General features: G+C 41.6%; 1 protein-coding gene across 1 annotated transcript; it reads left to right on the forward strand.

Moving 5' to 3' along the window:
- The first annotated feature begins 1,305 nt into the window (after positions 1-1,305).
- pom121 (POM121 transmembrane nucleoporin) lies at positions 1,306-14,209 on the forward strand. Its single transcript, XM_088321458.1, has 13 exons — positions 1,306-1,882; positions 4,664-4,867; positions 4,940-5,089; positions 5,188-5,268; positions 5,341-5,512; positions 6,693-6,781; positions 6,855-6,925; positions 6,994-7,112; positions 7,206-7,317; positions 7,401-7,667; positions 9,025-10,452; positions 11,252-11,356; positions 13,309-14,209. The coding sequence occupies exons 1-13, from the start codon at positions 1,341-1,343 to the stop codon at positions 13,407-13,409; spliced, it is 3,441 nt and encodes a 1,146-aa protein (XP_088177584.1). The 5' UTR covers positions 1,306-1,340; the 3' UTR covers positions 13,410-14,209.
- Positions 14,210-15,748: the final 1,539 nt, after the last annotated feature.

Below are 15,748 nucleotides of genomic sequence, written 5' to 3' on the forward strand. Positions count from 1 at the left end.
TTTTTCCACAAAATACATCCTCCTTTCTTTCCTCAGTAAGGTTTCAATTACTCGGTCGTACACTTTTTTCGTGCGTTTCAGTAACATCAAGAAGTTCTTATCTATTGTCATCAAAGCTAACGCTGAAAGTCGAGCCTGTCTTGTCGGATTTCTGGCAGAAGCTTTTATTCGATTTCGGGTTGAAAATGTGGACACTGGGATATTTTCTTCACCTTTTTGTTGTAATACTTCCATTACCGTCCCCTGGCCAATCATAGTTTGTGAAACCTCTGACGATTCCTTACGCCGGTTAAAAGGCACTGGCTCTACCAACTCGAAATCTGAATGGCTAAATCAACAGCTTTATCCTCACCTAATTTATGCCTCAGGGCCTGCAAAAGTGATTATGAAGCCCTCTCCGGGTAGATTTTTGACCCTGGCCACCAGTAATGGTTGAAATGTGGTTGGCTTATATGCTTAAGTATGAAAGCACACAAGCGCAAAAAAAGCAAATGCGATGAAAGGATGCAGGCAAACAATTTGGAACTATTTAATAAGTAATCATTGACCAAAGATTATTAATATCAAATGTTAGATGTTTTTTCGGCCAGCAGAGAACGCCCTGACAGTCCACCACTGAAGGAAACAATTTAAGGTCAATTTCCATTGGCAAAGGTTGTTGTTGAGTCACAAAAGTAAGTAACTTCTACCACGGGATCCAAATTCAGCCGCCAAAGTAATCACTAAAAAGAACGAACATGCACACGGAAGTGAAATCTTGCCAGACTAAAATATAAGATTTTTTAAACATTGGCCCACAAAAAGAAGTCCAATCAATCCATCCATCCATTTTCTGGCCCGCTTATCCTCAGTAGGGTCACGGGGGTGCTTGAGCCCATCCCAGCTATCTTCGGGCAGTGGGCAGGGGACACCCTGAACTGGTTACCAGCCAGTTGCACGGCACGCAGAGACAGACAACTCACTCGCTCATTCAGACCTAGGGGCAATTTGAACTGGCTAATTGACCTGACATGGAATGTGTGAGGAAACCCACGCAGGCAGAGAGAGAACATGCAAACTCCACACGGGGAGGCTGCTGTAACTGCGCACGAACCACCCAGCCACTGTGCCGACAGACATTTAATTATATAAAATAGTAGATAAGGCAATAAATTGTATGTTAAGGGCACTCAATTCAACGTGTTTGCAAAAAAAAAAGAAAGAAAAGTAGTGAGGGGACGCCTATGTTGAGGTTTTTCCTTAGAGGTCGCTGTTGTACCAAATATCAACACCAAACTGCCAGAATTCAACATAGAAGAAGTTGTCGTTGTGGAGCGCAGCATGATGGGCGCGCTGCCGCCATGTCACCTAGAAAGAAAATTTTAACGTTTCTTTCCGCTTTAGGTATAGTTATTCTCTACTTTTATTTAATTCCCTCATTTCTTTATATTTCTTTATTTCTCGTTCTCTGTGGCGGAGCGTCGCTCCTGCGCCGCGGAAGACAATTTCCCGCCAGATTAGGCCTCAATCCTCGGACTGGAATTAACAATCCGACCGGCTACCTGTGCCGATTTCGGGATTGGTGGCTGGGTGGCGTCTTGGCGCCCACGCGGAGGAGGACCAGAACTGACGTTGGCCGACGTGAGCCAGACCGGACGTTACTAGCTAGCAGGCAAAGACCGGCCGACGCTGCTATCTATCGCCGGGGGCACACAGCGAGCGACTCGGGTCTCTTTAGCCCCGGGGACTTTCTTATGGGGAGCTACTTGGGAAGAGTGGAAAGTCCAACCGGCGATTTTGGGAGGTCCGGCGTGGTTCGGAACCCCTGGGAGCAACAGCGGGAAAGGTTATCCAGACCCAATCATGCTGTCTGCACGCCGAACCGGAGGCTGTCCTTTACCGGGTAAAGTTGATGTTTCAGTGAGCAGTGGCACTAAAAGTATGTACAGAGTACCTCGGGATACGACATGTATCTGGTGTGAGATGCGGATCGCAAAGTGAAATTGCTGTATAGCGTGGATTAAACGATATAAATAAGACAAAGCGTTGCAAACCTCCAGTACCCCAGATAAAACATTAAAATAACAAAATAGTATGTGTATCATATCACATGTGTATCAAATGAAAAGTGAAGATTGACTTACATTTCTTGTGATTTGAGCTGGTCGAGTTAAGTAGCAGATAGATGCAGAGGGGTGACGAAAAGGTGGATATAAATGAAAACAGATGATATAACTTGCAAGGATTGCAATGCCCTTAGGACACATGTCAAAGCCATTGTTTTCTGTGGCCTGGTAGAGCTTAAAATGATTGAGAATTAATGAGTCAAGAGTGCTTAGACTAAAAACTAAATTTACAACAATGCCAACTATGATTTGTGCAGTGACGGACACTACACTTCAGTAATTCCATATCAATGCCAATGAGTGGAATTTAGAATTAAATAATCCTCAAAATGTCCCAGATTTTGGACTTGCTCCCGCATATCTTTTAGATTTATTTTCCGCTATGTTTCGGTCCGCTCTGAAAATGCTGGTCTTCTAGTGATCCCAGAGCCAAGAAGAGATCCGCAGGTTCGAGAGCATTCGCCATTCTGGTGCTGTGGAATGATCTTCCCACTGAGATTCAATCTCAAACTGTTAAAATCTAGGCTTAAAACGTACTTATATTCTATAGTCTATGAATAACATATATTTCATGTTGACTATTGCAACATCCATTGCAGCCTCAAATGTAAATGGTCTGCATCTATATCGCTTTTCAAGTCAATGAAGACCTACCAAAGCGCTTTACAATGTGCTTCACACTTTTCCCTTTTACACACTAACTAACCGATAGCAGCAACTACCTGCTATCGGGGGCATTAGCGATTTAGTGACACTTCGTCATAAAACACGGGGGAGCCGGGAATGGAACCTGCAACAGCTTGATCCTGAGACGAGCGCTTTACCTCCTGAAAAGGGGAATACCTCATGTGCGGCCCTTTCTCGAGATCATTTTCTTCATGTTGAGGTTTTTTTAGTTTTTTCTTGCCCTCAAGTAGGTTTTAGATCAGGGGATGATGTAATAATAGTCTGTAGTTTGCAATAATCTGTGGTCTGTGCACCCCTTTGAGTCTCCTTGTGATTAAGGCCATCACAAAGATATTTAGTTCATCATATGTGTAGTAATTTTTTAATGCTATTGTAATGAGTTATTTTACATTAAACAATTTAACACTGGTTCATTTTTATTGCATCCGGTTTAATCAAATTTAGTTACATTCATAATTTACATCAGGCCCTTTAAGGACATTTACGCTGTTGTGGCCCTCTGTGACAATTGGTTCGACACCCCTGCCTTAGAAGATTTTCTTGCTATAATGGGCTCCTGATTTTTAATGATAGTGCCTGTCGTTGATTGGTTAACGGCCTTGCAACTTAGTGAGGATAGTGATTTGTTGCGCCCTCTTTGAATTTATTGATAATAGCCAGTTTCGTTTCTATGGTCCATGTTTTGCCTTATTCGTTACCATTACTGCAAGACTTGGACCAAGAGTGAAAAAATACTGTACATAAGTACTTTCTTGCACTAACTTTACAAATAAAACTACATTCTGAATCGAATGAGGGCATTGTTGGAGATGTTCAGCCAATAGCATTAATGTATTTTCATAATGCCTAGACACACACTAAGAGCAGATTAGCATTTTATACGACTAAACCAAAGTTTGAATTGTTGAGCACGCAAAATAATTTTTTTATGTAATGTAATAAGGAAAATACCCTAAAGAGGGGTCCAAAAAACAATTTCGTCATTTCACACCATAACGTAAAAACATCTGAAGAAAGGGTTGTTGGGTTAAAACTGTAATTGTTTGTTTCTCTGTGGAAAAAATGCAAAGTCAACAAAACCAGAAGCGCTGGCATTTTTCACATCCAGGATAACATACCTGACTGCATGTAAAAGATGGTTGTCATTCCCACTTTTCTTAGGTGGCAGAATCAACAAAACCAAAAGTGCTGAGTCAGCTTTTATAGCACTTCTTCACATTTATCTGACTGCCTGTAAAATATGGTGTTGATATTCGATGTTGTTCTGACCTTGGAGAGTGTAATGTATTTCTGGGACGAAAATGCTGAGTCAGCAAAGTTAAAAGTGCTGGCATTTTTCACATCTAGGGTAACTAACCTGACTGCCTGTGTTGGTCATGATCCCTAAAATCCTACCCCCCTTTCTTGGGTGGACAGAGACCATCATCCTGAACCTGCTGCGTTAGTCTAAATTTTAAACAGGATATTCTGTTATTGCCCATATTTGATGTAGATGAGGTCTGTATATGGCCTTGCAACATCTATTGCATCCTGATCATCCCGGAAGGATTATCTCATATGCAACCCCTCTCAGGGCTCTTCATTTTCCTCATGCTGAAATGTTTGAGTTTTTCCTTGCCCTCTTGTAGGTTTCAGATCAGGGGGTGGTGTAATGGCCTCTACAGCCCTTGAAGACTTCATGTGATTAAGAGCTATAAAAGTAACCCAGACTTTTATAATAGTGAGGAAAATACCCTAAAGAGGGGTTGAAAAAAACTCTTAATTCACATTTCACACCATAAAGTGCAAACATCTAAAGGCAGGGTTGTTTTGTTAACATTGTAATTGTTCAATAACAAAGTACATAAATTATTTCCCTTTCATTATTTCAGAGATCCATCGGTTACACCAGGGCACTTCACCATCACCCCCCAGCGACACTACCCGCTTCAGCAACCGGGCACTCCCTCAATGGGGATCCTGCCTCCTGTCAGATGGGACGGCTTCAGGAAAAAAAATATCCTCACTCCTCGGAATTCACCTGCCACTTACAGTCCCGTCACTGTCAAGATTGCTCGGCCTGATCACAATCCCAGGTTTGATTGCATGGGGAGGGACGACTAAGACAGATTACTGACTTTGGTTACTTGTTCCTGTCCTGTCTTTAGTTGGGAGCACGTCAGTTGTGCTTCTGTGCCCTCGGCCCCTGTGGATCCCTGCTCTAGAGAAAGTGTCCTCAAGGTGTTACGGGAAAGTCGCAAGCGGGAGATTGAGGATGCTGAGGGGAGCTTCAATGTTGATCAGAAAAGCAAGAGAAGGTTCCCTGAGCTTTTTGTGCTTGTAGCAGTTGTAGTGTCTGATATTTATTCCTTGACTGCACTTTTAATGCTCTGCTACTTCGACTGTGTTTTCTCAGGCGTAATGACAGCGGTGGAAGCGGGCACTCTGCTTTTGAGCCCCTCCTACCCAATGGAGCCCCATCACTACTGGTCCCTATGTGAGTGGAAACAACCTTCCCCTTTCTGTTTGTCTATTGGTTGTCCATTTTACTTTTCTTTTTTTTTTCCAGGCCAGGAAGCCTAAAACGAGGACTGGCCTCCGGGCCGGAGGAGAACAACTTAAAGAGGTCACGCAACTCCTCCATCAGCTCTGCTAGTGCAGTTCATGCCCCCAAGGGGACGCCCGGTTCCATCAGAAACGCTATCCAAAGCTCCTACAGCTCTACACAAGGTCTCACGCAGGTGATCACCTACAGTTTTCCCCATCCATTTTTTTTTTATAATCGATTGCATCAGAATTTAAGGGGTTTTTTTCATGACCCCAAAACACAACTAGTTACCCATGCAAACTGGGTTTAAATTGATTATCTGGAATTCTTAAAAGTCTTAAAAGGCATTGAATTCTGTATTCTAAAAATAAGGCCATCATTTTCATTAAAATGTCCTAAATCCAATTTTCAAAAGTCTTAAAAAATGTGAACACATTCATAAAATCGATATTTGTTTGAACTAAAAGGTATAATAAAAAAGTAATTTATCATGCTTCATGATAAAAATGCTTCATGAATGTAGCAGAGTTTTTTCTTATTCGTAGTTATCTGCCAGTTTTGACTGAGGATCCATAATGTACTGTAAACATCCTTTTCTTTTATTTATTTTTTTCCTATGACCTATACTTTGGAGACTGCTGTTTTTCGGATGGAAAGTATTCAACTGGACCAAAATGTCATATAAAATAGAAAAATAATAATTGAAAAACGTTTGTTTAAATTTGCCTCTAATTCCTGTGGTTTTTGTTTTGTTTTAATTGTTTCAATAAAGTCTCGAATTTAACATGCCTAAGTTGTAGGAACCCTGGATTAATACAGTATACATTTCACATTTTTTTTCAAGTGACAGTGTGTAATAATTCACCACTAGAGTTCGTTGTAGCTTAGAATGGAGATGAAGTGTGCACATAAAAAAAAAAAACAAAACACTGTAGAAGCCTAAGCGATACCACCCGGCAACATACGGAAGTCTACTTACATATTTTCTTGAGTAGGCATAGGGAATTGTTGCCAGCGACAGGGCATGAACCTGTGGTAATACTTGCCAGCTACTACAGAAGATACACGCAGAGAGGCTGAAAAAAGCCAGTAGTTGGAGTTGGTCAGAGCACGTTTAAGTGGCTAACTTTCGCGGCTAGCGGGAGACACTACCTATGCAAGAGCAAAGCAGAATTTGTCAAGCACTGGGATTCTGAATCACAAAACGCAGATGTGGAAGGCGGGTGACTGAAGGACAGGCAGCTAACAATAGCAGACACCCATAGCCTGCAGCCAAGTGGCTGGAATGAGTGGATATCGAATTAAACCTGGAGAAAAAAGTCAAATATGCAGGTAGAGGAATGTCTTTCTAACCATTTCTTTTTATTTTAAAGTTTAAGAAGCCATCTGCGCCAAGCTCACCAATGTCCAGCCCCGGTTCGTCTCGCTCTCAGACACCGGACGTAGCAGCTAAAAGACACAGGTGTGTAAGAATGGTGCCACTTCTGCCTTTGAGAGAATGTTAGCATTTGTAAATGTCTTGTTTCTTTTACCAGAGGGGATGACGGCCTGTCTCCTAGCTCTGCGTCTTCATCAGAAGGGCCTGCATCAGTCAAAGCTGATAAATGTGAGTGCCCACAATCTCTGTTTTGGGATCTTGCTTATTAAAACTATTCTTTGTTGAACTTCATGCAGCCAAATTGACCCCAGTAAGCAAGGTCTTGAGCTCAACCTCAATAAAATCTGACAGCGACGGAAAGCGAAAACGTAAAATCCAGCTTGTGTCAAGCATTAGAGATGACCAAATCTCACTGGTGAGTGATTGACAGTAATTTTTTTTCTTCTGATTTAAAAAAAATATCAAACAAGCGCTAAGCACATAACTCTCTGTGGTAATTCATCCGTAGCCCCCTCCACCCGAGCTAGGTTACCCCATCACTGTGAAGGATCTGGATGATGAAAAAGAGGCGGGCATCAGCAAGATCCAGAAGGCCCTGGAAACACCTAGTGAGATGAAAGGTCTACCTAAATTACAATTCAGTCCATGTTATTTTCACCACATTGCAACTTGATGCATGAACCTTTTGCTCCATCCTATTCAGTTCCCGAATCTGAGAAATCATCACCTCCAATCAGCTCCAACGCTTCGACCATCTCGGCCAACTTCTCCCTAAAGACCACCAGTGTCACCTCCAGCAACATCACCCTGAGCAGCCTCTTGGCTGCTCCTTTGCCCACAACCTCCAGCATTGCCGCCCCAGTTATAAAACAGGATCCCAATCCAGCTTCTGTGATTTCCGATCCACTCCTGCAGGCCCTGAAGATGAAGAGTCCTGTGAGCTCTTCACCTGCTGTTAGCACCACACCAGGTAGGAATGGACATCCTCTGATAATGACCTCAGAGGCTGATCTTTGGCATGTAAACTGATGTACATACAGTAGACCCACGGGATACTACATCTGTTATAAGGTGGGTCTCCAAAAGGGAAATTGCTGTATAGCAGGAGGTAGAAAGCTATGGTGATGCATAGCCAGTATACGTGTATATTATTAAATAATATTATAGATAAAAATATATAAATATACATGTAAAAGAAAGCTGAATTTTGATTTACTTTTAATGTGACGTGACTTGAGCTGGTACAGTGGAAGAAGTGGGTAGATGCAAAGAGGGGAGAGATGGTGGATTAGAATGAAAACCTTTTAGGATTGTAAACAAGTGTGATGTAGCCAAGCTGCGCGTGCATTTTTGGCGCGGAAAAGTAGAATTTATGTGAATTTATAGCAGTCAATTGACACAATGATCATAGATGGGAACGTCTCAAAATGGCACAAAGTATGTGCAAACATCATGATAGCAACTTTTTGTCATCAACAAAAAAAACATTATTTTGATCGGTGCTGGATTTCCTTGAAGGTGCTGGAAAAATTGGCATTGAAAGTGCTTGAATTTTGCAATGAAAAGTGTTCGAACACCGGGGTTGTCATGTTCTTAAAATATTTTCTTGTTTTACTCGTCTATTTGTTTTTAATAACCAAACTGATTGTCGATTGGTTACAGCCATGAAACTTAGTGAGGGGTGCGATTTGTGTGCCTTCTTAGTAATTCTAGATATTCACAAGATTTTACTTCCATATCAAGAAACTTTGGAAGCTTTTAGACCCATAACCAATAAATACGGTACAAAAATACAGTATTGTATCGCTGACTAAGAAATTCTTTACGAAGCACATATAGTTCTGAACTGAACCAAGAGGGAGGAAACGAGCATTGTGGGAGGAAGTTCGGGCAATAGCAAATTGGCATTTTCATTATACCATGCCGCAAGCAAATACAAAAGCATTTATTAACTAGCAGACAGGCAATTTCGAGACCTAACTTATTCTTATGAACACCGCAAAATTTTATTTTTCTCAGTATTGATATCATTTGTAGTTTGCATCATATAATGGGAAATATGCCGCAAGTAGGGGCCAAAAGAACATCATACTCCACATTGTATCGTGAAAATGTGTTTAATCAAGTGGCGTCGCTTTATCTCGGGTTTCGACTGTACCTCAATATCAACTTCCTTGCTAAACCCCCTTTGACCATGTGCTTTAAAAGAGGTCTTGGGTGAGGCACATAGCCAAGGGGTTATGAAAGTTATTTTTGAGTTCGAGTGACATTACCAAATTGTGTTTAACTTAAGATTTTTTTATTTTATTTATTTATTTTTATTGCAGTGTCCACATTGATGTCACCAGTACCATCCAGCGTCTCAAGCTTTAAGGTGGACACCCCAATACTACTTTCCACCCCCCAGTCTCAGCCTTCTTCTAGCCAGCCCTCTGCCTTCACTCAGGTCCTGAGCCAGGTTTCCAAGTCCACCAGCATCACTCCATTACTTCCTGTAGCTAGCTCGCTCGGAACTCCGAGTTCTAAGGGCGTTTCTGCTTCTAACCCCACCCCCGTCACCACTGCAATGCTCAGTACCTCCAACCCTTTACTGGTTTCTGGGTTTAAACCCATTTTCGCTCTTGCAGCCACCCAGTCTACTTCGTCGACTGTAACAACCACAGAGAGCAAACCCATGATACAAAACTTTAAACCCATTTTTGGAAGTACCTTCCCTGGGACTGTGTCCACCTCGGCGCTCAACACTACTACCCCCACTGCCACATCAATTATTTCTAGTAGCCCAGTGACCGGGTTAGCACCGCCCCCTTACACAACCGCCTTGGCAAAATCAGCACCTGTTTCTGTAACTACTCCGATATTTGGTGTCTCAACAAGCGGTGCCGTTGCATCATCACTTTTCCCTGGATTGACCTCCATCACCTCATCCACAACTGCTCCTATTGCCAGCACGACAGCCGTAACGCAACAAGATGTCAAATCAATCTTTGGAAGTTGGTCGGCACCATCTTCAACAGGCACAGCTACCCCCACGGTGCCCTCACTCACGACAGGATTTCAGTTCGGAGCCAAACCGGCCACAACTGCGCCCCCATCTGCCATTGTTAGCGCCAGCCCCGCCACAACCTCCACAAACGCCTTTACATTCGGAGCCTCGCAGCCGACCTCTCAAGTCCCCAGCCAAAAAGTGTTTGCCTTTGGTTCAAATGCTGTCACTCAGGCTTCCTTTGGCGGTTTCGCTACGCCTTCATCTACAGTCACTGCTGCCGCCACCACCACTGCCCAGTCCACGTTCAACTTCGGAACTCCTTCCTTCCAAGCCCCGGCGCCCCAAGCAGCGTTAACCTCCACGGTCGCTGCACCCAAACCGTTTACCTTCGGAGCAAGCGTGGCATCAACGGTACCAGTGTCCAACCCCTCTCCTTTCAATTTCGGAGGAGCGGCAACAACAGCCGCTAGCGCATCCACTTTTGTGACTCCAACCAAGCCGGCATTCGGGAGTGGTGCCGCCACTTTCGCTTTCGGGGCCACCACAACGCCCTCAGCGGCACCTGGCTTTGGCCAGGCTGCCCAGACTCCAAGCGCCCCGTCGTTTACATTCGGTGGTGCCGCTGCTCAGCAGACCCCTTCTGGCCCTGTGCTGCCAGCGTCTGGTGGGTTTAACTTTGGCGCGTCCATCTCACAAACGCAGTTTGGAGCACCTGCCGCGAATAATCCAACACCACAAATGGCGAACTTCAATTTTGGATCTTCCGGTGAGTTTTTTTTTTTTTTTTTTTTTGTCACAATTGCGTTCTATTTGATTCACAGTTGAGCCCCACTATGTCACATTAATTCGTCCAGAGGCTGGGATCACAAAGTGAAATTGCCGTATAGCCGGGTGATAGAAACTGTTTGTAATTGGCTCCAAGATTCAGAATATTTATCATCAATGTCAAAAAGACCAAAGATCAGGGTTCATACATGTGGTTGAACTCTTTGCAAATGCTTGAATTTTACTGTGTTGTTTTGAAGATTGAAAAGTTCTTGAATTTTGGCTGAAGTGCTTGTTAATGCTTAAAATTGTTGCCATGTTTTTCAACAAGTCTGTTCAAAAATGACTGACACTGCTCTCTGGTGGCTTGCCGTTGCATTTATTTTTCCCTCGCCATTAACGGCAGCTGGCATTAGTTACAATGCCATTGGCCTATGCATCGCGTGCTCATAGCACAGGTGCATTTTACACCAAATAGGGCACTATGAAATATGTATTAATGCAAGGATTATGTATCAATTATTGGCCAAGCAAAATGTTTTTTTTTCCAGTGGTAAATTTGATTGGGAGGAACTTACTGCAGCTGAAAATGTAAGCTGTATATTACTGTCATTATTACCCAACATGTGTACGAGGAGAAATTTGTCTCCAAAAACTATTTGCGATATACTCAAGATCTAAGAGTCACATGGCTTTATAAATGCACACGCAACATTAAAAATGTCATATGTAAATTTTACTAAATTTGGCATTCTGGTCCATACAATCATTTAATCATTCCCATTTACTTTTTACAACAGGCACATCCTCATCATCTTTTGGTCAGACTGTCGCTGCAGCCGCTGGACCGATTCCCTTTGGAAGTCCCAGTACTCCGGTCCAGGGTTTCAATGCTGCTCCATTCGGTAGGTCATCAATGCAGGAAATCCAAAATAATTAAAGGTCAAGTTAACAAATGTCAATTCAATTCCAGTACATTTTCAATAGTGCTGCAACTCACGACTATTTTGATAGTCTACTAGTCACAGTTTGAAAAATATAGATAGATATTTATTCATCCCCGTAGGGAAATTCACACTTCCAGCAGTATCCTTGTGTTGAAAAATAAAATAATAATATAATAAAAGATATAGAATACAATGATACCCAATATAACGTGTTGATATAAAGTATTTAAATAGTGCTACAGAAAATACACACTATAATAAAAATAGGTTAATATGTAAATGTCAGGGTGGGGTTTAATGTGGGCTTTTACTCCCCCGGGTGGAGTTAAAGAGCCTCATGGCATGAGGAAGAAATGATCTCCTCAGTCTGTCCGAGGAACAAGACTGGTAGTCTTTTCAATGGATGTATCCAGGCTAAAATGCTCCCAAACCTTAGAAGTTTGGTACGCGCACTTGATGCCGACATTTCTTTGTTTATTTTACTGTTCAAGACAAGAAACTCATTTGCGCATGTGTGACTCTCAGCAGAGATTATAGTCTGGTGAGCCTCAAAAAGCTTCCCAACCCTACATCTAAGGCACATTTTTATGCCCTTACCAGTCTCTGTTGGAAAAATGTGTAGCTACACTAGTCTACAACGGAATTTATAGTCTACTATCATATACAGGGATCAGAATTTTCCGCGGATCCGCGGATTTCCGCTGTTTTTGAACCCCAAAGGTCATTCCCGTAAATCGTCTAAATTCGATGAGAAAATATTTTGGGGGGGTGAGGTATGATACGTGACTGTTTCATCACCCCAAGTTAGCATTTAGACCATTGGTCGATAGGTTCGCTGATAACCAATCAGCGGAGCTTTTGTTCAGAGCATTGGCTTTCTCAAACATGGCGCTCCTTCCGGTCTTTTCAAACGGTGAAATTATTGTTTGAAAAAGTAAATATGAAAATACTAAGAAAAGAAGACGAGGCTTTTGTCTCCGAGATAGATAAAGGAAACCTTAAAATCGGCGCAAAGATCGAGGAAGTTAGCGAAACTTTGAGCCAGTTCATCGCAAAGTGTGATGTTCCAGGGAAAGCAAAGTGTCTATACTGTGTCGATCTGATCAATTATGGTACGCGAGGTTGTGTGGCACTGCTCGATCATGCTAAAATGAACAAGCACAAAGCAAAAATAGCTTGCCGGCGATCAAATTATGCACTCGGATCCGCATTTAAAATCGGCTGTGAAACAGTAACACCACCGGTTCAACATTATTGGCCGTTCCAAATCCTTCCACTTTAAATACTAGCAGCAGTCAACCACTGGTTCCCCTGTGTGACAGAAAATCCCAATCTGAGGTATTTATAAATCTATTTATTTATGAAATGATTTTAGCTTTTGTGTTTATACAATATTTAGAACAGGATAAACAAAATTTATGACATGTATTTTCTTTAAGCATGTTCAGTTTGTGCATTCTATTTTCAAATTAATGATGAATGGTTATTAATTTATATATTTTCATATATATTGTTGATTAGTAGCTAAATACAAGGTCCATCTTCATCATCAAAACACAACAACAATGGTGATGGTTGTAACATTGTAATCCCCCAATTGTTTTAAACATCTTAAAACTGAAAAAAATACATGGTTTCTGTTTTGTTGGATTTAATTCATTCTAGTGCAATTTTCACATAGCAAATAAGATAAATGCTGTTGGTTTCAAGGGGGGCTTCGCCCCCCTGAGCCCCCCACCGGGCTCCGCCCTGGACCTGGCTATTTCAGCTGAAAATGAAAATCTCCATTCTGATCCCTGCATATAGTAGACATAAATTTTTGTTGACAACGTCGAATTATTTGTTGCAGCCCTAATTCCGATGCATTTTCAGCATTTCTTTTTCATAACACACTGCGTTTTTCGAATCAGGTTCCCAAGCGACTCCTTCCTTCTCCATCGGCGCAGGCTCAAAGCCGAGCGGGGCGAGACAAAGACTGCAAGCGCGGAGACAGCACAACAGGAAGAAATGAAGGCTCACAGCTTCGAACTCTCGAGAGGATTTACGAGTTGCTGCTAGCTTTACAATCCCGCTTAACAAGACTGCCACCTCATTGGCCCAAGACGGACAAAGTTCCCTATTGACTCCTTGCATTTTGGAGATGGATTCCGAGTAAATCTGAGGGGGACTTCCAAAAAGATGCACTGCTGGTCTTAAGGAGGACGAAGAGGAAATTTATTTTTTTATGCAGACTGATTTTTACGTTAGCTAACCTTGCAAAGTTCGATGACACAACCAAACCAAGGATACGTGGCGCCGTGTAAATCTTGACCGGGTTTCCTTTTTTAACTTATTTTTTTAACCGTCACCTGCCTGATGTACGCAACTGCTGTCTTTATAAAAATACTTTCAATTAGATAGTTAGCGCTTTTATTTTTAAATGCTAACATTCCCAATTCTTCAGTGGATTTTTTTTCAGCAGTACATTTTTTTACAGGCAGCATAATGTTAAAATCTAAAACCCGGAAACATTTGCTGACAAAAAGCAAGCATTGTTTATTTGTTTGACATTTTAAAAGGAAGTGTGGCTTAATTAAAACTCAGATACAAATCAAAATGGTGCACTTAGAAGGAAAAAGAATCATTTGTGCAAGGCTTCCTTTTTTTTGAATTCCAGGCACTCTATTGTCACTTTTAGCCATCAATCTTCATATTGAGTTAATTATTTTTTTGTTTTTGTTTTGTTTTCTGGCCATAAATGTAACACGTGCAGCTCCCAGTTGGTCAAAATTGGATTACCATAATAAAATGTTTAGATTGCGTGGTTCCCGATTGAGGACTGAATATTTCCTGGTCTTAATGTATTTTTTATTTTGTTTTTTTGTTTTTTGTTTTGTTAAGTTAATAGTTTGACAGGCACTCATGATAAGAAGTCACCAGGAATAAATTTTAAACTTGAAAAGGTAAGGACTGTATAAACCAGGGGTGTCAAACATGCGGCCCATGGACCAGATCAGGCCAGCCTACATATTTAATCAGGCCTGCGAGACGGCGCTAAGAGAAGCGCCAGAGGAAGAAAAAAGGCTGCATCCCGTCAAACAACGACCTGCAGTTTCAAATATGTCATAATATTGCTCAAACCAGGCTGTTGCTGCATTTGCTAACAACCGTTTAACAACCAGAGAACATTCAATTTTATTTACTCAATTTAAGTTATGTCAAGTTTATTTTTTTTTGCCCTCAATAACAAGAAGTCTCAAAGGACCATCCACTGATCTAAAATCTACATGAGGGAAAGGAAAAACTCTAAACCTCTGCATGAGGAAAATTGGAAACCTTGAGAAGCGGTCTCACATGAGGTAATCCTCCTTCCAGGATGACAAGTCTGCAATTGATGTTGCAGAGGCATCAACAAACAATACACAGAAATCAACATGAAATATAGGTAATAACGATTTCCGGTTGACAGTTTCCTGATGTAAACATCTTTCATATGCTATAAAATATAAATGTGTTTTAAGCCTTCGGTTCAAGTGAAGTTGCAGATATAAGATAATAACCAAGGCACCTGGGCCCAAATAAAGAACGGTCTCGAACTTACGGATTTCTTCTTGGCTCTCGGTATCACTAATTGACCGGCATTTTTCGAGCGAAGGCTCCAAGCAGGAACTTTGGGTGAAATTAAATCTGACAGAAGAGCGACTCAAAAGTGGTCAAATCTTGCTATTATTTTTATTTGCCCAACAATTCACAGAAAAAAAGACTGGAAAACTGGAATAAGCGAAATAAATAAAAGTTGCGAAAAATGGAAATAAAGAAATTAAAACCCCGAATAACAGAAAAAAAGCAAGTAAAAAAGATTGAAAAAGAAAGGAAAAATACTTTTTTTTTGTTTTTAAATTCCTGTTCGAGCAAAATGGCAGACAAAAATGTCAGCTCCTTCGAAGAGCTTCATGTCACTTCTAACCTATATTTCTACACCTATGATTGTGTTTTTTTAAAACTTTTATATGATAATGTATATGTCCATCCATCCATTATCTGCACCGCTTGTCCTCAGTAGGGTCGCGGGGGAGCTGGAGCCCATCCCAGCTATCTCCGGGAAGGGGACACACCCTGAACTGATTTATAATGTACGAGTGTTTTTTGCTTATTATCCAAAGCAATGTTTTCTATTTAGATAGATAGATAGATACTTTATTCATCCCCGAAGGGAAATTCACATTTCTAGCAGCATCCCTGAGCTGAGAACAATCGAAAAATCGAAAATAACACGGGAGCTGCTGGAGTGGCTGCCATTCGTGACGGCGCCGGAAGAAACGATTCAATTTGAATCATGTACAAACAAACAAACAATTGAATCATGTATGG

Source organism: Urocampus carinirostris, chromosome 17, assembly GCF_059441175.1.
Source record: "Urocampus carinirostris isolate Australia breed hairy pipefish chromosome 17, RoL_Ucar_1.0, whole genome shotgun sequence".
In the NCBI taxonomy this organism is placed as follows: Eukaryota; Metazoa; Chordata; class Actinopteri; order Syngnathiformes; family Syngnathidae; genus Urocampus; species Urocampus carinirostris.

Coding starts and splice junctions, on each gene's coding strand:
- pom121 (XM_088321458.1), top strand. CDS start 1,341: ATGTCACCTAGAAAGAAAATTTTAACGTTTCTTTCCGCTTTAGGTATA. Junction 4,868..4,939: donor CGGCCTGATCACAATCCCAG/GTTTGATTGCAT, acceptor TCCTGTCTTTAG/TTGGGAGCACGTCAGTTGTG. Junction 10,453..11,251: donor CTTCAATTTTGGATCTTCCG/GTGAGTTTTTTT, acceptor TTTTTACAACAG/GCACATCCTCATCATCTTTT.